The sequence below is a fragment of the Oncorhynchus keta genome, unplaced genomic scaffold (assembly GCF_023373465.1).
Source record: "Oncorhynchus keta strain PuntledgeMale-10-30-2019 unplaced genomic scaffold, Oket_V2 Un_contig_1034_pilon_pilon, whole genome shotgun sequence".
Taxonomy (NCBI): domain Eukaryota; kingdom Metazoa; phylum Chordata; class Actinopteri; order Salmoniformes; family Salmonidae; genus Oncorhynchus; species Oncorhynchus keta.
The window spans coordinates 20,001-46,140 of NW_026277072.1; the positions used below are offsets into that span (position 1 = coordinate 20,001).

The 26,140-nt window shown below is 46.3% G+C and overlaps 1 protein-coding gene and 1 long non-coding RNA gene across 4 annotated transcripts; one reads left to right on the forward strand and one right to left on the reverse strand.

Annotated features, from left to right (window-relative positions):
• Positions 1-7,634: 7,634 nt before the first annotated feature.
• On the reverse strand, positions 7,635-25,135 carry LOC118380446 (immunoglobulin-like domain-containing receptor 1). 3 transcript variants are annotated; one of them, XM_052500310.1, is made up of 8 exons: positions 24,632-25,135; positions 17,875-18,045; positions 16,025-16,174; positions 15,560-15,679; positions 12,540-12,745; positions 12,044-12,104; positions 11,837-11,959; positions 7,635-11,721 (listed from the first exon to the last, which is right to left on the reverse strand). In XM_052500310.1, exons 1-8 carry the CDS (start codon positions 24,696-24,698, stop codon positions 10,856-10,858), a joined length of 1,764 nt encoding a protein of 587 aa, XP_052356270.1. In that variant the 5' UTR covers positions 24,699-25,135; the 3' UTR covers positions 7,635-10,855. The 3 variants fall into 3 exon arrangements, with proteins under 3 accessions (XP_052356270.1, XP_052356269.1, XP_052356271.1); XM_052500309.1 differs by lacking the exon at positions 12,044-12,104 and adding an exon at positions 12,421-12,481; XM_052500311.1 differs by lacking the exon at positions 12,044-12,104 and having other exon boundaries at positions 12,599-12,745; positions 24,632-25,125.
• Positions 12,022-12,631, forward strand: LOC127916956 (uncharacterized). Its single transcript, XR_008096724.1, has 3 exons — positions 12,022-12,124; positions 12,183-12,243; positions 12,499-12,631. It is a non-coding gene; the product is annotated as an uncharacterized LOC127916956 (long non-coding RNA).
• Positions 25,136-26,140: the final 1,005 nt, after the last annotated feature.

Sequence of the window (26,140 nt, forward strand, 5' to 3'; positions counted from 1 at the left end):
CGGAGAACGAGTCCCCCAGACTACTACCGGAGAACGAGTCCCCAGAACGGAGAACGAGTCCCCCAGACTACTACCGGAGAACGAGTCCCCCAGACTACTACCGGAGAACGAGTCCCCCAGACTACTACCGGAGAACGAGTCCCCCAGACTACTACCGGAGAACGAGTCCCCCAGACTACTACCGGAGAACGAGTCCCCCAGACTACTACCGGAGAACGAGTCCCCCAGACTACTACCGGAGAACGAGTCCCCCAGACTACTACGGAGAACGAGTCCCCCAGACTACTACCGGAGAACGAGTCCCCCAGACTACTACCGGAGAACGAGTCCCCCAGACTACTACCGGAGAACGAGTCCCCCAGACTACTACCGGAGAACGAGTCCCCCAGACTACTACCGGAGAACGAGTCCCCCAGACTACTACCGGAGAACGAGTCCCCCAGACTACTACCGGAGAACGAGTCCCCCAGACTACTACCGAGTCCCCCAGACTACTACCGGAGAACGAGTCCCCCAGACTACTACCGGAGAACGAGTCCCCCAGACTACTACCGGAGAACGAGTCCCCCAGACTACTACCGGAGAACGAGTCCCCCAGACTACTACCGGAGAACGAGTCCCCCAGACTACTACCCAGGAGAACGAGTCCCCCAGACTACTACCGGAGAACGAGTCCCCCAGACTACTACCGGAGAACGAGTCCCCCAGACTACTACCGGAGAACGAGTCCCCCAGACTACTACCGGAGAACGAGTCCCCCAGACTACTACCGGAGAACGAGTCCCCCAGACTACTACCGGAGAACGAGTCCCCCAGACTACTACCGGAGAACGAGTCCCCCAGACTACTACCGGAGAAGAGTCCCCCAGACTACTACCGGAGAACGAGTCCCCCAGACTACTACCGGAGAACGAGTCCCCCAGACTACTACCGGAGAACGAGTCCCCAGACTACTACCGGAGAACGAGTCCCCCAGACTACTACCGGAGAACGAGTCCCCCAGACTACTACCGGAGAACGAGTCCCCCAGACTACTACCGGAGAACGAGTCCCCCAGACTACTACCGGAGAACGAGTCCCCCAGACTACTACCGGAGAACGAGTCCCCAGACTACTACCGGAGAACGAGTCCCCCAGACTACTACCGGAGAACGAGTCCCCCAGACTACTACCGGAGAACGAGTCCCCCAGACTACTACCGGAGAACGAGTCCCCCAGACTACTACCGGAGAACGAGTCCCCCAGACTACTACCGGAGAACGAGTCCCCCAGACTACTACCGGAGAACGAGTCCCCCAGACTACTACCGGAGAACGAGTCCCCAGACTACTACCGGAGAACGAGTCCCCAGACTACTACCGGAGAACGAGAACCCCCAGACTACTACCGGAGAACGAGTCCCCCAGACTACTACCGGAGAACGAGTCCCCCAGACTACTACCGGAGAACGAGTCCCCCAGACTACTACCGGAGAACGAGTCCCCCAGACTACTACCGGAGAACGAGTCCCCCAGACTACTACCGGAGAACGAGTCCCCCAGACTACTACCGGAGAACGAGTCCCCCAGACTACTACCGGAGAACGAGTCCCCAGACTACTACCGGAGAACGAGTCCCCCAGACTACTACCGGAGAACGAGTCCCCCAGACTACTACCGGAGAACGAGTCCCCCAGACTACTACCGGAGAACGAGTCCCCCAGACTACTACCGGAGAACGAGTCCCCCAGACCAGTCCCCCAGACTACTACCGGAGAACGAGTCCCCCAGACTACTACCGGAGAACGAGTCCCCCAGACTACTACCGGAGAACGAGTCCCCCAGACTACTACCGGAGAACGAGTCCCCCAGACTACTACCGGAGAACGAGTCCCCCAGACTACTACCGGAGAACGAGTCCCCCAGACTACTACCGGAGAACGAGTCCCCCAGACTACTACCGGAGAACGAGTCCCCCAGACTACTACCGGAGAACGAGTCCCCCAGACTACTACCGGAGAACGAGTCCCCCAGACTACTACAGGAGAACGAGTCCCCCAGACTACTACCGGAGAACGAGTCCCCCAGACTACTACAGGAGAACGAGTCCCCCAGACTACTACAGGAGAACGAGTCCCCCAGACTACTACTGGAGAACGAGTCCCCCAGACTACTACTGGAGAACGAGTCCCCCAGACTACTACTGGAGAACGAGTCCCCCAGACTACTACTGGAGAACGAGTCCCCCAGACTACTACTGGAGAACGAGTCCCCCAGACTACTACTGGAGAACGAGTCCCCCAGACTACTACTGGAGAACGAGTCCCCCAGACTACTACCGGAGAACGAGTCCCCCAGACTACTACCGGAGAACGAGTCCCCCAGACTACTACCGGAGAACGAGTCCCCCAGACTACTCCCGGAGAACGAGTCCCCCAGACTACTACCGGAGAACGAGTCCCCCAGACTACTACAGGAGAACGAGTCCCCCAGACTACTACAGGAGAACGAGTCCCCCAGACTACTCCCGGAGAACGAGTCCCCCAGACTACTACTGGAGAACGAGTCCCCCAGACTACTACCGGAGAACGAGTCCCCCAGACTACTACCGGAGAACGAGTCCCCCAGACTACTACTGGAGAACGAGTCCCCCAGACTACTACCGGAGAACGAGTCCCCCAGACTACTACTGGAGAACGAGTCCCCCAGACTACTACTGGAGAACGAGTCCCCCAGACTACTACCGGAGAACGAGTCCCCCAGACTACTACTGGAGAACGAGTCCCCCAGGCTACTACAGGAGAACGAGTCCCCCAGACTACTACCGGAGAACGAGTCCCCCAGACTACTACCGGAGAACGAGTCCCCCAGACTACTACTGGAGAACGCAGTAATGTGATTAAGAGTGAGGGAAAGGAGAACATGTTGAGGCGAGAAAAGAACAGAACAAAGGAAGTGAAATGATCTCGATGCCTCTTCCTCATCGGTGTTGATCTGCGCTGGCATACCTTCTTCCTCCTCAGAGGAGGTGTGGTATTAATAATCTGACTCCACCCCCCTCACTCATACCAATCATCTATTGGACTAACACTAATTATGTTTGAATGTTAAATCACAGCCAGGACAGGAAGGAAGAAGCTATGACCGTCTCATGGTAGATGCAGACAGTAACATTTTAAAAACAGAAGGTGTGATCAAATAGCCTAGAACTACACATTTAACTTCCCATAAGGCTTGGCTCAATAAATCATGTAGGCCTGTTTGTGTTTGGTGGGGTCGGAGGGTTAGGTCTGCTTGTTGTAGTACACTCCTTTACCCCATCTCTGTGTGTGTGTGTGCGTGCGTGCGTGCGTGCGTGCGTGCGTGCGTGCGTGCGTGCGTGCGTGCGTTAGGGGTGTCGACAATATCTGTGTTCGTATCCTAACCTGTTCCTGAGTCCGTTGCCGAGGCTGCCCCCCACCAGAGTCTGCAGGGAGGGCAGAGCAGAGCGGCTCAGCTGTTGTCTACTTGGCCCCCTGCGGCCCCCGGGCATGGCCAGGCACCACCTCAACACCCCCTGCTACTGCCTCTCCACCTAGACCCAGAGACCAGCACCACCTCACAGCCCGGCCCAACACAGCCAGGCCACTGGAGAGACGGGACAGAGAGAGAGAAATCAACGTCAGGGTCATGTTCATTAGGCACAACACGTTAGAAAACAGAGTCAAACAGGGAGGTAGAATACCATCTGAACTTGTGCACATTGCAACCCATTTTGTTATAGTGTGTGCTCTAATGAACACAACCCAGGTGCAATAAAGAACAGTCCCAATAGAGGACAGAACGTTGCAGATAGACGTCTCCTGAAAAAAACATGCCATGAATGAGTCGCTACTCTTCTCATCGGAGAGGCACGTAGGATGATATGACGTAGGATAAACAATGTATTTCTGTCTAAACTTTCCAGAACATGGTGTCCTACTGAACGCAGCCCTGGGGAAGATGGTGACAAGAAAAGGCCAGACTAGGTCAGAGTCAATAGAACAGAGGTGGGAGAATAGGTCCTGGGCTATAGGTTACTGGTAGGACAACATCACAGTCAAGCAACTTTACATAAGACAACATCCTCAGACTGATCACAGACAGGCAAGGCATCAGACAGACAGACAGACAAGGCGACAGACAGACAGACAGACAAGGCGACAGACAGACAGACAGACAGAGACAGACAAGGCATCAGACAGACAGACAAGGCAACAGACAGACAGACAAGGCGACAGACAGACAAGGCATCAGACAGACAGACAAGGCATCAGACAGACAGACAAGGCATCAGACAGACAGACAAGGCGACAGACACACAGACAGACAAGGCGACAGACAGACAGACAAGGCATCAGACAGACAGACAAGGCGACAGACAGACAAGGCGACAGACAGACAAGGCGACAGACAGACAGACAAGGCATCAGACAGACAGACAAGGCATCAGACAGACAGACAAGGCATCAGACAGACAGACAAGGCATCAGACAGACAGACAAGGCATCAGACAGACAGACAAGGCATCAGACAGACAGACAAGGCATCAGACAGACAGACAAGGCATCAGACAGACAGACAAGGCATCAGACAGACAGACAAGGCATCAGACAGACAGACAAGGCATCAGACAGACAGACAAGGCGACACACAGACAGGCAAGGCGACAGACAGACAGACAGACAAGGCGACAGACAGACAGACAGACAAGGCATCAGACAGACAAGGACAGACAGACAGACAGACAGACAAGGCATCAGACAGACAGACAAGGCGACAGACAGACAGACAAGGCATCAGACAGACAGACAATGCGACAGACAGACAGACAGACAAGGCGACAGACAGACAGACAAGGCGACAGACAGACAGACAAGGCGACAGACACACAGACAGACAAGGCGACAGACAGACAGACAGACAAGGCATCAGACAGACAGACAAGGCGACAGACAGACAGACAAGGCGACAGACAGACAGACAGACAGACAAGGCATCAGACAGACAGACAGACAAGGCATCAGACAGACAAGGCGACAGACACACAGACAGACAAGGCGACAGACAGACAGACAAGGCGACAGACAGACAAGGCGACAGACAGACAGACAGAGAGACATCACACACACACACACACAGACAGACAGACAGGCAACGCACACAGACAGGCAGACATCACACACAGAGAGACAGAGACAGGCAAACATCACACACAGACAGAGGCATCACACACAGATAGACATCCCACACAGACAGACAGACAGACCAGACACACAGACAGACAAATAAAAATCACACACAGACACAGAGATAAACATCACACACAGACAGAGACAGACAGGCATCACACACAGAAAGACATCACACACACACACACACAAACATACAGACAGGCAACACACACAGTCAGACAGGCATTGAATGCATGTACAAGCACAGTCACCAAACACACTTTACAATGGCAGCCAGGTGAGACAACAACCGTAGCTACTGTAGATGCCACGGTTATAGAACAAGAGATAAGCAAACCAGGTTATCGCAATTACCTTTGTCTGTGTGTGTCTGTGTGTGTGTGTATATATATAATTGATGAGCTTCCTAGTGGCTGTACATTGGCTAATGTATAGTTTGCTGGAACAATCCACACACACAGCCATTCCATTAAGGGAGACTGAACAGAAAGGAGTTAGGGAGAGAGACAATGCCCACAACCACAAAACAAAGGTAGCTGGCTAGTCCAGTACACTACAACCTTGACTACTGGAGGAGCAGGGAAGGGATGCAAAGGTGCCAGTCAACTTAGACTAGCTAGGCTGTCCTTCCATTTACTAATGTTTCTGGTGATGATGAGTGATAACGGCTTTAGCCATGCTCGCATCAGATCAGAGTAGCCTATCTGCAAACATAGCTAGCTACTGTTCTCAGGCAACACTTTCTTAAGCATGACTGTACTGTATGTAGTGTTGTATCGAAACTGCAGTTTTTCAACTTTGCAAAATGCGGAAATCAGATCAGAAGGCAAGCGCAATAAAGTAACGGCTTTATGACAGTTCTGTAAACTGTGGCTGATAGAATCTGTTACAATATTATAGGCAACTGTTACACAAGTCTGACACTTGTATTGAGAGTGCAATATTCCCAAATGTCAGAACATCGAATTTCTAACTACTTTATAACATTCAAGAAGATTAAACATTCTCATAGAAGTTGAAAAGTTGTATTTTCTAGACACGTAGCTAACGTTAGTTAGCTAAACACATATTGTACTTACTACACGTTTAACTAGATATGTATAAGCAATTTGTAGCTAGCTAGTTATTTTCAGTAACATTGTCAAGCTACCTAACGAACGGTGCTAGCTAGCTTGTGTGTGTTATTGGACATGATCGAACTGTTATTTATTATTATAGAGGAGAAACGAGACAATGTACAGGATTCATCATTTCAAATGGGGGAAGTTAGCTAGCCTAGGTATATTATGTTTAATATTATGCATCGTATACAAAAACAGCTAATTAGCTACTCGTGCAGGAATGAAACAGAATACTCACACATTGACAGAAAGCGGATGGTTTGGACACGGATGCATCAGTCAATTGTGGGTTGACAAGCCGAGACAGGAGCGAACATTTCTCTCGTTTTAAAAGGGAATATATTCATAGGTTTTAGCGGGGACGGGGGTTGTGTGTGCTACTTATAAACACACAGGACGTTATATCGGTTTACCTCCAACAACAAACAGACGGTTAAAAACGAGTCTGTTTGCAGTGCCACAGCAGCTAGCTACAGTCACTAGTAGCACACAGAGACCGACGTGGCAAAGCGATGCCTGTTTTGCCAAAACGTCATCATTCATGCGACGTGTTCTTCAGCCACGCAGCCGCACACGAATCTGGTGACGAATATTTACACAAATTGTACAATCCTCTTGCAAAGCAGTGGCTTTTCAAGTTAACATTTTCAACACAGGGTAAATGTTAAATAAAAAATATGCATTTAATTCCTGCTAACTTTATATTGAATAAATTAATCACAAGCGAGAATGACATCCCATGGCACAGATCTTATATGGATGGCCTTTGACCCTGAATGTAATTTGACAAATCAATTCTGCTAATTTGTCTTTACCTTGCCTTGAGCTAATCTGATCACAACACAAAGGTGATCATATATAGGTCTAAAGCAGGCATTCACTGTCTGTGTAACTTACTGGACAATGGAGGAGCTTCCTAGTGTCTGTGTGTCCTATAGGCCAGCCTGTTGGGTGTCTGTGTGTCCTATAGGCCAGCCTGTTGGGTGTCAGTGTGTCCTATAGGCCAGCCTGTTGGGTGTCAGTGTGTCCTATAGGCCAGCCTGTTGGGTGTCAGTGTGTCCTATAGGCCAGCCTGTTGGGTGTCAGTGTGTCCTATAGGCCAGCCTGTTGGGTGTCTGTGTGTCCAATAGGCCAGCCTGTTGGGTGTCTGTGTGTCCTATAGGCCAGCCTGTTGGGTGTCAGTGTGTCCTATAGGCCAGCCTGTTGGGTGTCAGTGTGTCCTATAGGCCAGCCTGTTGGGTGTCAGTGTGTGAGTGTCATTTGCCTCCAGCATGTTTGAAATGGAAACCAGTTTGGATGAAGAAGACACCTGTACACAAATGTAACTATAAAATAACTTTATTGAAAACATTTCCTTCATTGTCCCTAAGAGGGAGTAACTTACACCAACACCATTTTCTATCCAGAGACACCAAATTATACAGCTGTGATCTTCACATCAAAGCCTAGTTCACCCTGAGGAGATGGTGCTGGTTTTGCTTTCTCTAATAGGATAAGTCCCCAAGCAAACTGACTTCATGTAACAGCACATCGTTTTTGCTCATTTTCCTCACATTTGAAATATCCTGAGCCATATCGATACATAACTGAATATTCACAAGTCAAGATGTCCAGACAGAGCACAAAATTAAAAACTATTTACATGTACAACATGTAGAAAAGGGACCTGAGTGATCATGGAGTACAAGCCTACATAGGCTTTGGCTGAAAACAAACAGGAAACATTTTGTTTTCTGGTTTACTTTTGACAAACAATTAAATAAGGCATATTATGTATTATTCTCATCTGTTAATGTTATGGCAATGATACAAATAAAATGATGTGTAGTACCTTCAAAAACGTTAAAGAAATTGTAAACGTTCTAGAGTATGAATCTGGAAAATCAGATCGACATGTCGAATTGCATGCCGCCAGCTATCATTCGTGTTTTCTACGTCTTTCATATGTAGTCAATCATTTCTCTCGTTTAGTCCTTTCTTTCCCCGTTAGGATAATACAAGATGGAGAGATGTAGGGCGGATGGAGGAAAACAGAGGGCGAAGGTGAAAGACAACATGGCCGATGACCAAAGACAATTGCTTAGCTCTGCAAAGATTGCCAAACTTCAGCTCTTTCATATGTTGTCATTCATCCCTCTCTTTCCCCATTAGAATTAGAGGTTGACCGATTAATCAGAATGGCCGATTAATTAGGGCGTATTTCAAGTTTTCATAACAATCGGAAATCTGTATTTTTGGGCGACGATTTTGCCGATTGAAATGTATTTTTTATACCTTTATTTAACTAGTCAGTTAAGAACACATTCTTATTTTCAATGATGGCCTAGGAACGATGGGTTAACTGCCTTGTTCAGGGGCAGAACAACAGATTGTCAGCTCGGGGATCCGATCTTGCAACCTTACAGTTAACTAGTCCAACGCTCTAACCACCTGCCTCACAGTACACTCCACGAGGAGCCTGCCTCTTACGCGAATGCAGTAGAAGCCGAGGTAAGTTGCTAGCTAGCATTAAACTTATCTTATAGAAAAACTATCAATCATAATCACTAGTTATAACTACACATGGTTGATGATTTTACTAGTTTATCTAGCGTGTCCTGCGTTGCATATAATCGATGCAACGCTGGGGGATGATTTAACAAAAGCGCATTTGCAAAAAAAGCACAATCGTTGGACGACTGTACCTAACCATAAACACCAATGCCTTTCTTAAAATCAATACACAGAAGTATATATTTTTAAACCTGCATATTTAGCTAAAAGAAATCCAGGTTAGCAGGCAATATTAACCAGGTGAAATTGTGTCACTTCTCTTGCTTTCATTGCACGCAGAGTCAGGGTATACGCAACAGTTTGGGCAGCTTGGCTCATTGCAAAACTAATTTGCCAAAGTTTTACGTAATTGTGACATAACATTGAAGGTTGTACAATGCAACAGGAATATTTAGGCTTAGGGATGCCACCCATTAGATAAAATACAGAACGGTTCCGTATTTCACTGAAATAATAAACGTTTTGTTTTCGAAATGATAGTTTCTGGATTCAACCATATTAATGACCAAAGGCTCGTATTTCTGTGTGTTATGTTGTAATTAAGTCTATGATTTGATAGAGCAGTCTGACTGAGCGGTGGTAGGCAGCAGCAGGCTCGTAAGCATTCATTCAAACAGCACTTTCGTGCGTTTTGCCAGCAGCTCTTCGCAAGCACAGCGCTGTTTATGACTTCAAGCCTATCAGCCTAATGGCTGGTGTAACCAATGTGAAATGGCTAACTAGTTAGCTGGGTGTGCGCTAATAGCGTTTCAAACGTCACTCGCTCTGAGACTTGGAGTAGTTATTCCCCTTGCCTAGCAAGGGCCGCGGCTTTTGTGGAGCGATGGGTAACGCTGCTTCGAGTGTGGCTGTTGTCGATGTGTTCCTGGTTCGAGCCCAGGTAGGGACGAGGAGAGGGACGGAAGCTATACTGTTACACTGGCAATATATAGTGCCTATAAGAACATCCAATTGTCAAAGGTATATGAAATACAAATGGTATAGAGAAATAGTCCTATAAATACTATATTAACTACAACCTAAAACCTCTTACCTATTGAAGTCTCATGTTAAAAGAAACCACCAGCTTTCATATGTTCTCATGTTCTGAGCAAGGAACTTAAGTTAGCTTTTTTACATGGCACATATTGCACTTTTACTTTCTTCTCCAACACTTTGTTTTTGCATTATTTAAACCAAATTGAACATGTTTCATTATTTATCTGAGGCTAAATAGATGTTTTATTGATGTATTATATTAAGTTAAAGTGTTCATTCAATATTGTTGTAATTTTCATTATTACAAATAAATAACTTTTTTTTTTAAATAATAAAAAAATAAAAAAATAAAAAATGGCCGATTAATCAGTATCGTCTTTTTTTGGTCCTCCAATAATCGGTATCGACGTTGAAAAACCATAATCGGTCGACCTCTAATTAGAATAGCACAATATGAGGAGATAGAGAGGGTGGAGGAGGACATGACAGTGTGACCTGAGACAATTGCTTAGCTCTGCAAAATTGCCTAACCTCAGATCTTTCTACAGTCTCTGATTTCCCAATGCTTGAGCCTTTCAAACTACTCATCTACTGTTGAGGGCTGACTCACTGGCTGACTACTGTACTGCACACACAGCTTTTGTTTGCACAACAGATTGTCAAGATTGGACACTTATCTGCACTGAGAGCGCTCAACCAGCAGAGGGGGCTGCCATTCAGCAGAAGGAGAGGAGAGGTAGCCAGTGAGAGCCCAGATCAGATGACCACAGTGCCCCTGCCAGAACTCTTGCCCTGTAGCGGGACACATTAATTAAAGGCTCCCTGAATGGAAGAAGTGACGAAACCAAGTAGTGTGCACCAGTGTGTCTTTGTGAGTGATTCTTTCATATCTGCGTGATTATATGATTATGTGTAATTGAAGGCATGGATAAAATGCCATTGTTAGATGGTACATGCTTTTGAAGGGGTTGTGTGTGTGTCTGTGTTTCGGAGTGTGTATTCAGTGTACTAACTAAAGCAGAGTTTTAACAGAGTAACGCTCATTCCTCCTTGGTGGTTTCTGTCCCGGCTCGTATTCAGAATAGCTGGGCGGAATGTCTGAATACATCTCTCCTCCTCCTCCTCTCCTGTGACCTCTGCCCTCTCCTCTCCTGCTGTTTTCATCCTCATCTGAACTGAACGACCCTCTGCGGGAGCGGGAGTAGTTGCTGGGAGGCGGGGCGCGACGCTGCTCCTCGAACAGGTCGTCTCTGGAGCGGGATCGAGGGACCCTGTCGCTGAGGTCGTCACGTGAACCCATTCGACCCCGCGCCCCCCGGCTCTCCCCGTCCAGAAAGTCTTCACTGTAGCTCCTCGGCATGCTACGGCTCCTTGACGGCGACGGGTAACGGCGCCCGCTGGCGTCGCTGCGGTCGTCACGGTGATTGGTGAAGCGACTCTCGCTGCGGCTGCTTCCTCTGGAGCTGGGTGGACGTGTTTTAGGAGCAAGTGGTGGCTGGCCCCCTCTCCGACCTCCTCGTCCAGGCTGCTCTACGATGGGAGGCATCTGGATGACCCCCCGGTAGTCCACGGCCCCGTCGTCCAGGCCAGAGAGCATGCTGGGAGGACCCGCTGAGAAGGGGACGTGCTGGGGCATCATATGTTGAGGGGGAGGGGGTATCATCAGGAGCTGCTGGTGGTGGGGTTGGGGCTGCATCATGGGGCTGGTCCCATCCATGCTCCTCACCTGGCTCTCCAGGTAGTCCAGCATCTGCTTGTTGTCGGGATGTTGGTTGCCGTAGATGCTGGCAGCATGGACACTGGGGGGCATGTTGTAGCCAGATGGGGGAGGGGGGAGGGGCATGGGGGCCATGGCAATGCTCTTCCCTGATTGGGAGCCTGATGGGACAGAGAAAACCATGATAAGTGACAAATATGGATTTGTTTAAAACACATTTAGAAGATCAGAAGCATAGAAGCATAGACTCTGTGTGTGTGTGTGTGTGTTACTAACCTCCATACAGCAGAGGGTTCATCTGTGAGGATCCGTGGCTCATGGGGCTGTAGATGGGCTGACCTCCCATCCATGGACCCATGGCCCTCTGGGCATCCTTCATCATCCTGTGCTGCATCACCGCTGGAGAGAGAGAGACACAGAGGAAGAGGTGAGATGGAGCCTAAGTGTGTGAGAAAGAGAGAAGAGAGAGAGGCCCTTCCCTACCTTTCTCAGGACAGCAGCAGGTCTGTGGGCAGCAGGGGCAGACAGAGAGGCCCTTCCCTACCTTTCTCAGGACAGCAGCAGGTCTGTGGGCAGCAGGGGCAGACAGAGAGGCCCTTCCATACCTTTCTCAGGACAGCAGGTCTGTGGGCAGCAGGGGCAGACAGAGAGGCCCTTCCCTACCTTTCTCAGGACAGCAGCAGGTCTGTGGGCAGCAGGGACAGACAGAGGCCCTTCCCTACAGGACAGCAGGTCTGTGGGCTCAGGACAGCAGCAGGTCTGTGGGCAGCAGGGCAGCAGACAGCAGAGGCCCTTCCCTTCCCTACCTTTCTCAGGACAGACAGGTCTGTGGGCAGCAGGGGCAGGAGGTCCTTCCCTACCTTTCTCAGGACAGCAGCAGGTCTGTGGGCAGCAGGGGCAGACAGAGAGGCCCTTCCCTACCTTTCTCAGGACAGCAGGTCTGTGGGCAGCAGGGACAGACAGAGAGGCCCTTCCCTACCTTTCTCAGGACAGCAGCAGGTCTGTGGGCAGCAGGGACAGACAGAGGCCCTTCCCTACCTTTCTCAGGACAGCAGCAGGTCTGTGGGCAGCAGGGGCAGCGGACGTAGCAGCAGCACCTCTGAGGACAACACTGGCAGCAGCAGATACAGAAGAGCAGGATGAGGAGCAGAGCTCCAATCACTATGAACAGCACCGTCAGCCAGTCTGGAGACAGCCACAACACAGGAAATCATTACATCAGATGATACTTACTAGGTCGGGAAACAGACATGCACTTATACCCATGTCACTTCATTTAGAGTCCATTCCCACCAGGGTCCGTATTTACAAAGTGCTTCACAGTAGGACTAGTGCTGATATAAGCTATGGCATCTCCTAATGAATAAGATGACATGGAAACATAAATCTGTGATAATCGATCATTTCAATAAGCATTTTTCTACAGTTGCCATGCTTTCCACCTGGCTACCCCTACCCCGGCCAACAGCTCTGTACCCCCGCAGAAACTTTCCCAAGCCCCCCTCCCCACTTCTCCTTCACCCAAATCCAGACAGCTGATGTTCTGAAAGATCTGCAAAGTCTGGACACCTACAAATCAGCCGGGCTCGACAATCTGGACCCCTACTAATCTGCCGGGCTCGACAATCTGGACCCTCTCTTTCTAAAATTATCCGCCAAAATTGTTGCAACTCCTATTACTAGCCTGTTCAACCTCTTTCGTATCGTCTGAGATCCCCAAAGATTGGAAAGCTGCCGCGTTCATCCCCCTCTTCAAAGGGGGAGACACTCTGGACCCAAACTGTTATAGACCTATATCCATCCTGCCATGCCTTTCTCAAATCTTCGAAAGCCAAGTTAACAAACAGATCACCGACTATTTCGAAACCCACCGTACCTTCTCCGCTATGCAATCTGGTTTCAGAGCTGGTCATGGGTGCACCTCAGCCACGCTCGAGGTCCTAAACGATATCATAACCGCCATCGACAAAAGACAGTACTGTGCAGCCATCTTCATCGACCTGGCCAAGGCTTTCGACTGTCAATCATCGCATTCTTATCGGCAGACTCAATAAGCTTTGGTTTCACAAATGATTGCCTCGCCTGGTTCACCAACTACTTCTCAGATAGAGTTCAGTGTGTCAAATCGGAGGGCCTGCTGTCCGGACCTCTGGGGTGCCTCAGGGTTCAATTCTTGGGCCAAGTCTTTTCTCTGTATACATCAATGCTGTCACTCTTGCTGCTGGTGATTCTCTGATCCACCTCTACGCAGACGACACCATTCGGTATATATCTACCCCTTCTTTGGACACTGTGTTAACAAACCTCCAAATGAGCTTCAATGCCATACAGCACTCCTTCCGTGGCCTCCAACTGCTTTTAAATGCTAGTAAAACTAAATGCATGCTCTCCAACTGTTTGCTGCCTGCACCCGCCCGCCCGACTAGCATCACTACTCTGGATGGTTCTGACTTAGAATATGTGGACAACTACAAATACCTAGGTGTCTGGTTAGACTGTAAACTCTCCTTCCAGACTCACATTAAGCATCTCCAATCCAAAGTTAAATCTAAAATCGGCTTCCTATTTCGCAACAAAGCCTCCTTCACTCATGCTGCCAAACACACCCTCGTAAAACTGACCATCCTACCGATCCTTGACTTCGGCGATGCCATTTACAAAATAGCCTCCAACTCTACTCAGCAAACTGGATACAGTCTATCACAGTGCCATCCGTTTGGTCAACAAAGCCTCATATACTACCCACCACTGCGACCTGAATGCCCTCGTTGGCTGGCCCTCGCTACATATTCGTCGCCTAACCCACTGGCTCCAGGTCATCTATAAGTCTTAGCTAGGTAAAGCCCCACCTTTTCTCAGCTCACTGGTCACCATAGCAACACCCACCCGTAGCACGCGCTCCAGCAGGTATATTTCACTGGTCATCCCCAAAGCCAACACCTACTTTGGCATCCTTTCCTTCCAGTTCTCTGCTGCCAATGACTGGAATGAATTTCAAAAATCACTGAAGCTGGAGACTTATATCTCACTCTCTAACTTTAAGCATCATCTGTCAGAGCAGCTTACCGATCGATCACTGTACCTGTACACAGCCCATCTGTAAATAGAACACCCAACTACCTCATCCCCAAGCCTTAGGAAGTGCAATCGGACCAAATTTACACTATCTTGGATAGGCATATACTTGAAAATCTACAAACCTCAGATTTCCCACTTCCTGGTTGGATTTCTTCTCAAGTTTTTGCCTGCCATATTAGTTCTGTTATAGTCACAGACATCATTCAAACAGTTTTAGAAACTTCAGAGTGTTTTATATCCAAATATACTAATAATATGCATATATTAGCAACTGGGCCTGAGTAGCAGGCAGTTTACTCTGGGCACCTTATTCATCCAAGCTACTCAATACTACCCCCAGCCATAAGAAGATAAAACTTGTATGTTTGAGGAATTTTAATTATGATATTTCTGTTGTTTGAATTTGGCGCCCTGCACTTTCACTGGCTGTTGTCAAATCGATCCCGTTAATGGGATTTCAGCCGTAAGAAGTTAACGAATCAGATGACATGGACAGGAAGGACCTCTTAACAAATCAGATGACATGGACAGGAAGGACCTCTTAACGAATCAGATGACATGGACAGGAAGGACCTCTTAACAAATCAGATGACATGGACAGGAAGGACCTCTTAACGAATCAGATGACATGGACAGGAAGGACCTCTTAACGAATCAGATGACATGGACAGGAAGGACCTCTTAACGAATCAGATGACATGGACAGGAAGGACCTCTTAACGAATCAGATGACATGGACAGGAAGGACCTCTTAACGAATCAGATGACATGGACAGGAAGGACCTCTTAACGAATCAGATGAAATGGACAGGAAGGACCTCTTAACGAATCAGATGACATGGACAGGAAGGACCTGATCCTAGATCAGCACTCTGACTCAGAGACGCTTTATGAACACGGCCCAGGTTGTGGTCAACTTACTGTAGACCATGAGTTGGATCACGCCATCCAAGCCACCGCTGGTGTCTCCAGTGGCTTCCACAGAACAGTAGTAAACTCCGTTGTCCCACCACATGATCTCATTGATCACCAGGTCAGCCTCTGTGGGGGGAAGACAGGCCCAACAACGTCAAAACATGTCAGAGTAGCAACAAACACACATTCACACGTTGTTTCTCAATCCATTCTTCTCCAGTCATTTCACATTGTTGTTGTATTCCACCACTGTTAACGCAGGTGTGACATTGTGACTGGATTAAAGTTACAAAATTCCAGTAACGTTCCTAAAAATTCCCAGGTTTTCCAGAAATGCTCAGGTTGGATGACTTCCGGTATCAGGAGGGATTGAAGCAGGGAATTTGGAATTCTCCCACCAGGATTTCTATCAAACTGGGTGATTTAGGGGAAGTTACTGGAATTTTGCAACACAAGGCTGTCTAGACTCACTGTTCTGGACGGAGATCTTGCGTTCCCGGTACTCTGTGCCCAGTATGGCCTCGTTGGAGCCTCTCTTCTGGACGATGATCCTCACCGTGCGCTGGCGGTCTGGGCAGTCATTGGCTGGGTCCTGACCCAGCTGCAGAGCATTCTGGTACGCTATAGAGGGAGATGTGTTTCATACAGAAGTGAGTGTTACTGTACATTACCAGTAATTGAATTCATATTTCAGGTTCTAGAGTGAGACAGGAAGTTTGGGCCTCACTACAAACCTGAAGAAAACACTACAGCAAACTCATCTACCCAACCACTAACAACCTTAGAACTAGCCTATATACACCGTCAAACTGTAGCCCAACTAGTTAACATGTAGCCCAACTCCCAAACCCAGCTCCAGGCCAGTTCCCTTCACTTCCACCATAACTAACCTGGGGACTAGTACAGGGTCCATAACTAACCTGGGGACTAGGGTCCATAACTAACCTGGGGACTAGTACAGGGTCCATAACTAACCTGGGGACTAGGACAGGGTCCATAACTAACCTGGGGACTAGGACAGGGTCCATAACTAACCGGGGGACTAGTACAGGGTCCATAACTAACCTGGGGGACTAGTACAGGGTCCATAACTAACCTGGGGACTAGTACAGGGTCCATAACTAACCTGGGGACTAGGACAGGGTCCATAACTAACCTGGAGACTAGGGTCCATAACTAACCTGGAGACTAGGGTCCATAACTAACCTGGAGACTAGGACAGGGTCCATAACTAACCTGGGGACTAGTACAGGGTCCATAACTAACCTGGAGACTAGTACAGGGTCCATAACTAACCTGGAGACTAGTACAGGGTCCATAACTAACCTGGGGACTAATACAGGGTCCATAACAAACCTGGAGACTAGGGTCCATAACTAACCTGGGGACTAGTACAGGGTCCATAACTAACCTGGGGACTAGGACAGGGTCCATAACTAACCTGGAGACTAGTACAGGGTCCATAACTAACCTGGGGACTAGTACAGGGTCCATAACAAACCTGGAGACTAGGGTCCATAACTAACCTGGGGACTAGGGTCCATAACTAACCTGGGGACTAGGGTCCATAACTAACCTGGGGACTAGGGTCCATAACTAACCTGGAGACTAGGGTCCATAACTAACCTGGAGACTAGGACAGGGTCCATAACTAACCTGGAGACTAGGGTCCATAACTAACCTGGAGACTAGTACAGGGTCCATAACTAACCTGGAGACTAGGACAGGGTCCATAACTAACCTGGAGACTAGGGTCCATAACTAACCTGGAGACGAGGACAGGGTCCATAACTAACCTGGGGACTAGGGTCCATAACTAACCTGGGGACTAGGGTCCATAACTAACCTGGAGACTAGGACAGGGTCCATAACTAACCTGGGGACTAGTACAGGGTCGATAACTAACCTGGGGACTAGGGTCCATAACTAACCTGGGGACTAGTACAGGGTCCATAACTAACCTGGGGACTAGTACAGGGTCGATAACTAACCTGAGGACTAGTACAGGTTCCATCACTAACCTGGAGACTAGTACAGGGTCCATAACTAACCTGGAGACTAGTACAGGGTCCATAACTAACCTGGAGACTAGTACAGGGTCCATAACTAACCTGGAGACTAGTACAGGGTCCATAACTAACCTGAGGACTAGTACAGGTTCCATAACTAACCTGGAGACTAGTACAGGGTCCATAACTAACCTGGAGACTAGTACAGGGTCCATAACTAACCTGGAGACTAGTACAGGGTCCATAACTAACCTGGAGACTAGTACAGGGTCCATAACTAACCTGGGGACTAGTACAGGGTCCATAACTAACCTTGGGAGTAATACTCCAGGATGGGGTCCTTGCAGAAGGACTTGTATCGCCAGGTGACCTGGACATCCTGCTGGTTAGCGGAGGTGGAGTAATCACACTTCAGGATGACGGAGGCAAACAGAGCTGTACTCCTCTCTGTCTGAGGAACATTCACCTGGACGCCCTGCACCTCTGATGGGAGAGAATACATCATGTCAGTATATATATATATATATATAGAGCTGTACTCCTCTCTGTCTGAGGAACATTCACCTGGACGCCCTGCACCTCTGATGAGAGAGAATACATCATGTCAGTATATATATATATATATATATAGAGCTGTACTCCTCTCTGTCTGAGGAACATTCACCTGGACGCCCTGCACCTCTGATGAGAGAGAATACATCATGTCAGTCAGTATATATATATATATATATATAGAGCTGTACTCCTCTCTGTCTGAGGAACATTCACCTGGACGCCCTGCACCTCTGATGGGAGAGAATACATCATGTCATATATATATATATATATATATATAGAGCTGTACTCCTCTCTGTCTGAGGAACATTCACCTGATGGACGAATACATCCTGCACTCTGTCTGATGGGAGAGAATACATCATGTCAGTATATATATATATATATATAGAGCTGTACTCCTCTCTGTCTGAGGAACATTCACCTGGACGCCCTGCACCTCTGATGAGAGAGAATACATCATGTCATATATATATATATATATATAGAGCTGTACTCCTCTCTGTCTGAGGAACATTCACTCTGGAATACATCATGTCCCTGCACCTCTGATGAGGAGAATACATCATGTCATACATCATGTCATATATATATATATATATATATAGAGCTGTACTCCTCTCTGTCTGAGGAACATTCACCTGGACGCCCTGCACCTCTGATGGGAGAGAATACATCATGTCAATATATATATATATATATATATAGAGCTGTACTCCTCTCTGTCTGAGGAACATTCACCTGGACGCCCTGCACCTCTGATGGGAGAGAATACATCATGTCATATATATATATATACTGACTTAAATGTAAAAATGTGCTTTTCTTTCAAAAACCGTGTACCCCCTTTCCCCCTTTCACTCACTCACTCACTCACACACATATATATATATATATATATACACATATACACATATATATATACACATATACACATATATATATATATATATATATATATGTGTGTGTGAGTGAGTGAAAGGGGGAATGTACACTGTTTTTGAAAGAAAAGCACATTTTTGTCCATTAAAATAACATCAAATTAAATCAGTGTAGACATTGTTGATGTTGTAAATGACTGGAAACTGCAGATTTTTCATGGAATATCTACAGTTGAAGTCGGAAGTTTACATACACTTAGGTTGGAGTCATTAAAACTTGTTTTTCAACCACTCCACAAATTTCTTGTTCACAAACTATAGTTTTGGCAAGTCGGTCAGGACATCTACTTTGTGCATTACACAAGTAATTTTTCCAACAATTGTTTACAGACAGATTATTACAGTGAATTAATTATAAGTGAATGTGTGTCTGAAGTTTACATACACGAGTTGACTGTGCATTTAAACAGCTTGGAAAATTCCAGAAAATGTCATGGCTTTAGAAGCTTCTGATAGGCTAATTGACATAATTTCAGTCAATTGGAGGTGTACCTGTGGATGTATTTCAAGGCCTAACTTCAAACTCAGTGCCTCTATGCCTGACATCATGGGAAAAATCAGCCAAGACCTCAAAAAAAATGTAGACCTCCACAAGTCTGGTTCATCCTTGGGAGCAATTTCCAAACGCCTGAAGGTACCACGTTCATCTGTACAAACAATAGTTTGCAAGTATAAACACCATGGGACCACGCAGCCGTCATAGCACTCAGGAAGGAGACGCAGTCGGTCTCCTATAGATTAAAATGTACTTTGGTGCGAAAAGGCAATGTACCAAATACTAATTGAGTGTGAACGTAAATTTCTGACTGTAAACTTCTGACCCACTGGGAATGTGATGAAAGAAATAAAAGCTGAAATAAAATCAATACTATTATTCTGACATTTCACATTCTTAAAATATAGTGGTGATCCTAACTGACCAAAGACAGGGAATTTATACTAGGATTAAATGTAAGGAATGGTGAAAAACTAGTTTAAATGTATTTGGCTAAGGTGTATGTAAACTTCCAACTTCAACTGTACATAGACATACAGAGGCCCATTATCAATCATCCCTCCTGTGTTCCAACAGCACGTTGTGTTAGCTAATCCAAGTTTATAATTTTAAAAGGCTAATTGATCATTAGAAAACCCTTTTGCAATTATGTTAGCACAGCTGGAAACTGTTATGATTAAAGAAGCAATAAAACTGGCCTTCTTTAGACTAGTTGAGTATCTGGAGCATCAGCATTCGTGGGTTTGATTACAGGCTCAAAATGTCCAGAAACCAAGTACTTTCTTCTAAAACTCTTCAGTTTATTCTTGTTCTGAGAAATGAAAGCTATTCCATGTAAGAAATTGCCAAGCAACTGAAGATCTCGTACAACGCTGTGTACTACTCTCTTCACAGAACAGCGCAAACTGGCCCTAACCAGAATAGAAAGAGGAGTGGGAGGCCCCGGTGAACAACTGAGCAAGAGGGCAAGTACATTAGAGTGTCTAGTTTAAGTAACAGACGCCTCACAAGTCCTCAACTGGCAGCTTCATTAAATAGTACCTGCAAAACACCAGTCTCAACGTCAACAGTGAAGAGGCAACTCCGGGATGCTGGCCTTCTAGGCAGAGTTGCAAAGAAAAAGCCATATCTCAGACTGGCCAATAAAAATAAAATATTAAAATGGGCAAAAGAACACAGACACTGGACAGAGTAACTCTGCCTAGAAGGCCAGCATCCTGGAGTCACCTCTTCACTGTTGACGTTGAGAATCACCTGCCTTCACTGTTGACGTTGAGAATGGACAGAGGAACTTTTGTGGATACTTCACTTTTTGAGAATGAAGCTGCCTTGTGACTGTTGCGTTGAGAATGGACAGAGGAACTTTAGAAGGCCAATCCTAGACATTCTAATGTACTTGTTCTTTTGTTCAGTTGTGCGTTAACCCTATCAGTCCCGAGGCCACAGCAAAAATCAGCTTCTAATTGATCTGACCTTCATTGATCTGCACGTCCAGCCCTTATATTTATTCTCACAATGAAGTGTTTTAACATTGTATTTTCAGGACAACCAGGGCTACAAGTAGAACACAAAACTATTTGACATAAACAGTTGTAGGCATGACTTTTATTGACAAATGTCAATACAAAACATAAGATCCGCCAAAGCAAAAACAAGTACAGAAATGGTTTGCTCACTGGGAAATATCCAACTAGTCAGTGACAACTGTGTGGAGTTTGTGACAGCAACTATGTAAACATATTACAGTATTAGAGACACTATGTCCTGGGGTATCCTATGATCTATGTAGAAGAACCCCTTACAGTATTATAGACTCTATGATCCTATGATCTATGTAGAAGAACCCCTTACAGTATTATAGACACTATGATCCTATGATCTATGTAGAAGAACCCCTTACAGTATTATAGACACTATGTCCTGGGGTTTCCTATGATCTATGTAGAAGAACCCCTTACAGTATTAGAGACACTATGTCCTGGGGTTTCCTATGATCTATGTAGAAGAACCCCTTACAGTATTAGAGACACTATGTCCTGGGGTTTCCTATGATCTATGTAGAAGAACCCCTTACAGTATTAGAGACACTATGTCCTGGGGTTTCCTATGATCTATGTAGAAGAACCCCTTACAGTATTATAGACACTATGTCCTGGGGTTTCCTATGATCTATGTAGAAGAACCCCTTACAGTATTAGAGACACTATGTCCTGGGGTTTCCTATGATCTATGTAGAAGAACCCCTTACAGTATTAGAGACACTATGTCCTGGGGTTTCCTATGATCTATGTAGAAGAACCCCTTACAGTATTATAGACACTATGTCCTGGGGTTTCCTATGATCTATGTAGAAGAACCCCTTACAGTATTATAGACACTATGTCCTGGGGTTTCCTATGATCTATGTAGTATTAAGAACCCCTTACAGTAGAAGAATTAGAGACACTATGTCCTGGGGTTTCCTATGATCTATGTAGAAGAACCCCTTACAGTATTAGAGACACTATGTCCTGGGGTTTCCTATGATCTATGTAGAAGAACCCCTTACAGTATTAGAGACACTATGTCCTGGGGTTTCCTATGATCTATGTAGAAGAACCCCTTACAGTATTAGAGACACTATGTCCTGGGGTTTCCTATGATCTATGTAGAAGAACCCCTTACAGTATTAGAGACACTATGTCCTGGGGTTTCCTATGATCTATGTAGAAGAACCCCTTACAGTATTAGAGACACTATGTTCCTATGATCTATGTAGAAGAACCCCTTACAGTATTAGAGACACTATGTCCTGGGGTTTCCTATGATCTATGTAGAAGAACCCCTTACAGTATTAGAGACACTATGGGGTTTCCCTGGGGTTTAGAGACACTATGTCCTGGGGTTTCTATGATCTATGTAGAAGAACCCCTTACAGTATTAGAGACACTATGTCCTGGGGTTTCCTATGATCTATGTAGAAGAACCCCTTACAGTATTAGAGACACTATGTCCTGGGGTTTCCTATGATCTATGTAGAAGAACCCCTTACAGTATTAGAGACACTATGTCCTGGGGTTTCCTATGATCTATGTAGAAGAACCCCTTACAGTATTAGAGACACTATGTCCTGGGGTTTCCTATGATCTATGTAGAAGAACCCCTTACAGTATTAGAGACACTATGTCCTGGGGTTTCCTATGATCTATGTAGAAGAACCCCCCCTTGACATGTATTAGAAGACACTATGTCCTGGGGTTTCCTATGATCTATGTAGAAGAACCCCTTACAGTATTAGAGACACTATGTCCTGGGGTTTCCTATGATCTATGTAGAAGAACCCCTTACAGTATTAGAGACACTATGTCCTGGGGTTTCCTATGATCTATGTAGAAGAACCCCTTACAGTATTATAGACACTATGTCCTGGGGTTTCCTATGATCTATGTAGAAGAACCCCTTACAGTATTATAGACACTATGTCCTGGGGTTTCCTATGATCTATGTAGAAGAACCCCTTACAGTATTATAGACTCTATGATCCTATGATCTATGTAGAAGAATGAGATAGAGAGAATAAAAGAATGGGGTAGAGTATGTGTACGTGTGTTGACAGAGCCCTGCTGAAGGTGGTTCAACCAGAAAAACTAGTGACTGAAAGCAAGAGACAAGCCTGCCACAGGAAACAGTTTGATTCAAATAGACTCAAATTCCATTTTGATTGTAAAAATACCTCTACAGTATCTGCCAGGTGTATTCAACTCTTACCGTACGACAGGGTTCTCCAACCCTGTTCCTGGAGACCTACCCTCCTGTACGTTTTCACTCCAAGTCCAAGTGTAACTAACCTGGTTCAGTTTATCAAGCAGCTAATTATTAGAATCAGGCGTGCTAGATGAAGGTTAGAGTGAAAACCTCCGGGACGGTTTCTCCCCAGGGACAGTTTTGGAGCCCTGACAAACCACAGTGGAACTGGCTTTGAGGTCCAGAGTTGAGGGATATCGGCAATAGACCACCATTTACAACCTGGTTGTAGAGCATTCCGTATTATTCTGTATGTAAATTCAAGACACTCCATTTAGTATGAAATGTTAAGTTTCATATGGTATGTATTAATTTGTGGATGTCCATCACACATTTCCTATGATATGTTAAAACTTACAATTCGTATTGCATGTTACGAATTTGCAAAACGTACAATATGTTAGGAATTTGCAAAAAGTATGACATGTTACATTCTAGCTAGGTGGTTAACATCAGACAGCATGCTAACATTAGCTAGGCTAGGGGTTAAGGTTGAGTTTAGGAGTTAGGTTAAAGGATTAAGGCTAGTGTTAGGGGAAGGGTTAGCTAACATGCTAAGTAGATGCAAAGTAGCAAGTAGTTGAAAAGTTCCTAATTAGCTAAAATGCTGAAGTTGTCTGTGATGAACTCATAACCTTTGGGTTGCTAGAGCTAGATGTTTGCATTATACACCCACATATCCACCCTACTTTCGTTTTTGCCTTAAGTAACAGTTTGTCTTCTGTAACCATACCAAACATAATATATCACACTAAATGGAGTGTCCCGGATTTACGTACAGAATAATACATAACGCTCTGAGACCAGGTTGCCATTTAGGCTAGTCAGGTTACTCTGTAACTGTCAGGGTCTATGTCCTTGAATACCCTCCATAATTACAATTATTGAGATTAAATGTCAGGATAACTAACACCCATTCCATCTCTCTCTCGCTCTCTCAGCTGGAGCCAAACCAACAGGAGTTTTGCTCTAAAAAAGGTGAATTCCATTTTCAATCTACAGTATTTCATTATGAGTAGGTCGACATCTCGATAAGGATCAGTAATTGTAACTTGATAGGACGACAGTGCGAGTCATCGTGAGAACTCATCGGTATTTGTCCATCATGTGACCGATACCCCGGCTCCTGCCTAACTGGCTAGTCATTGGAACGTTTTGGGTTGTGGATGGATACATTAGAATAGCATACACTTTTCACGCGACTAAATGAAACGAAACTCTAATGCAAGAACAGGACGAATTGACATTTAACGATTCAAATATACATTTCTAATTTTCATCAACAAAAACTCACGTGTCGGTAGGGAAGAGAGGACGACCGCGGCCAGTATCAACCTCCTCATCGTTGATGATTGATCCATTAAACTAATCAATATTATCTCGTCCAATTTATTATCTATTAAAAAAAAGGAAAGACCTAAATTATCCTCCCAAACAGACTCCCCATTGTTCTGTCTTGTGTTTTGTCTTGAACACGGCTCCTTCCTTGTCCAACACCTTTCGGGAATTTGGTTTGATGGCTGCGGAGCCAGACAGTCCCCACCCCGAAACAGGTGCTGAATGTGACGTAGACAGGTGCTTCCTACCGCAGAATGGCAGGAAGCATCTATGAGAATACAGAATGAAAGCGACGGTAAATCTGTAATATGTTAATTCATTCGATATTTAAATAATTACTTTAATATATATATTAATATTCAGCCTTTTTTAAATGTGATTTAGGGTCTTTTTTTTTACACATGACATTGTTAGGCAATAATTAGCCTACAGTGAGATGTTTTTACTTCGTCTGGAATACATTCATTCAAAAGGTTCATTTTTAATGTAAGATGAATATAATTTAAAAGGCAAAGACACTGTAGCCTACAACGGGTGAAGTGATCCAGGGGACAGGAGGCCTAGTATGAAACCACTGGATGTGACCAGTAGCCGAGACCCTGTAGCCTCCAGGGGACTGGAGGTCTAGTATGAAACCACTGGATGTGACCAGTAGCCTAGACCTTGTAGCCTAGACCCTGTCGGGTGAAGTGATCCAGGGGACAGGAGGCCTAGTATGAAACCACTGGATGTGACCAGTAGCCGAGACCCTGTGCTGACACAAACGTTGCTGACTTTGTGACGGTTGTAGACGAGGGTGGGAATCCATTCAGTCCACATCACAATACTCCCATTCTAGTTGTTTGATGGCAAACAGTGTAGCAGCCAAACACCTGTAAACTAAGCAACCAGTGTAGCAGCCTAACACCTTTAAACTAAGCAACCATTGGCTTAGCATCCCCCCTTCTTTCTCCCTCCCTCCCCTTCTTTCTCTCTCCCTCCCCTTCTTTCTCCCCCCTTTTTTCTCTCTCCCTCCCCTTCTTTCTCCCTCCCTCCCCTTCTTTCTCTCTCCCTCCCCTTCTTTCTCTCTCCCTCCCCTTCTTTCTCTCTCCCTCCCCTTCTTTCTCTCTCCCTCCCCTTCTTTCTCTCTCCCTCCCCTTCTTTCTCTCTCCCTCCCCTTCTTTCTCCCTCCCTCCCCTTCTTTCTCCCTCCCTCCCCTTCTTTCTCCCTCCCTCCCCTTCTTTCTCCCTCCCTCCCCTTCTTTCTCCCTTCCCCTCCCTCCCTCCCCTCTTTCTCCCTCCCTCCCCTTCTTTCTCCCTCCCTCCCCTTCTTTCTCCCTCCCTCCCCTTCTTTCTCTCTCCCTCCCCTTCTTTCTCTCTCCCTCCCCTTCTTTCTCTCTCCCTCCCCTTCTTTCTCTCTCCCTCCCCTTCTTTCTCTCTCCCTCCCCTTCTTTCTCCCTCCCTCCCCTTCTTTCTCTCTCCCTCCC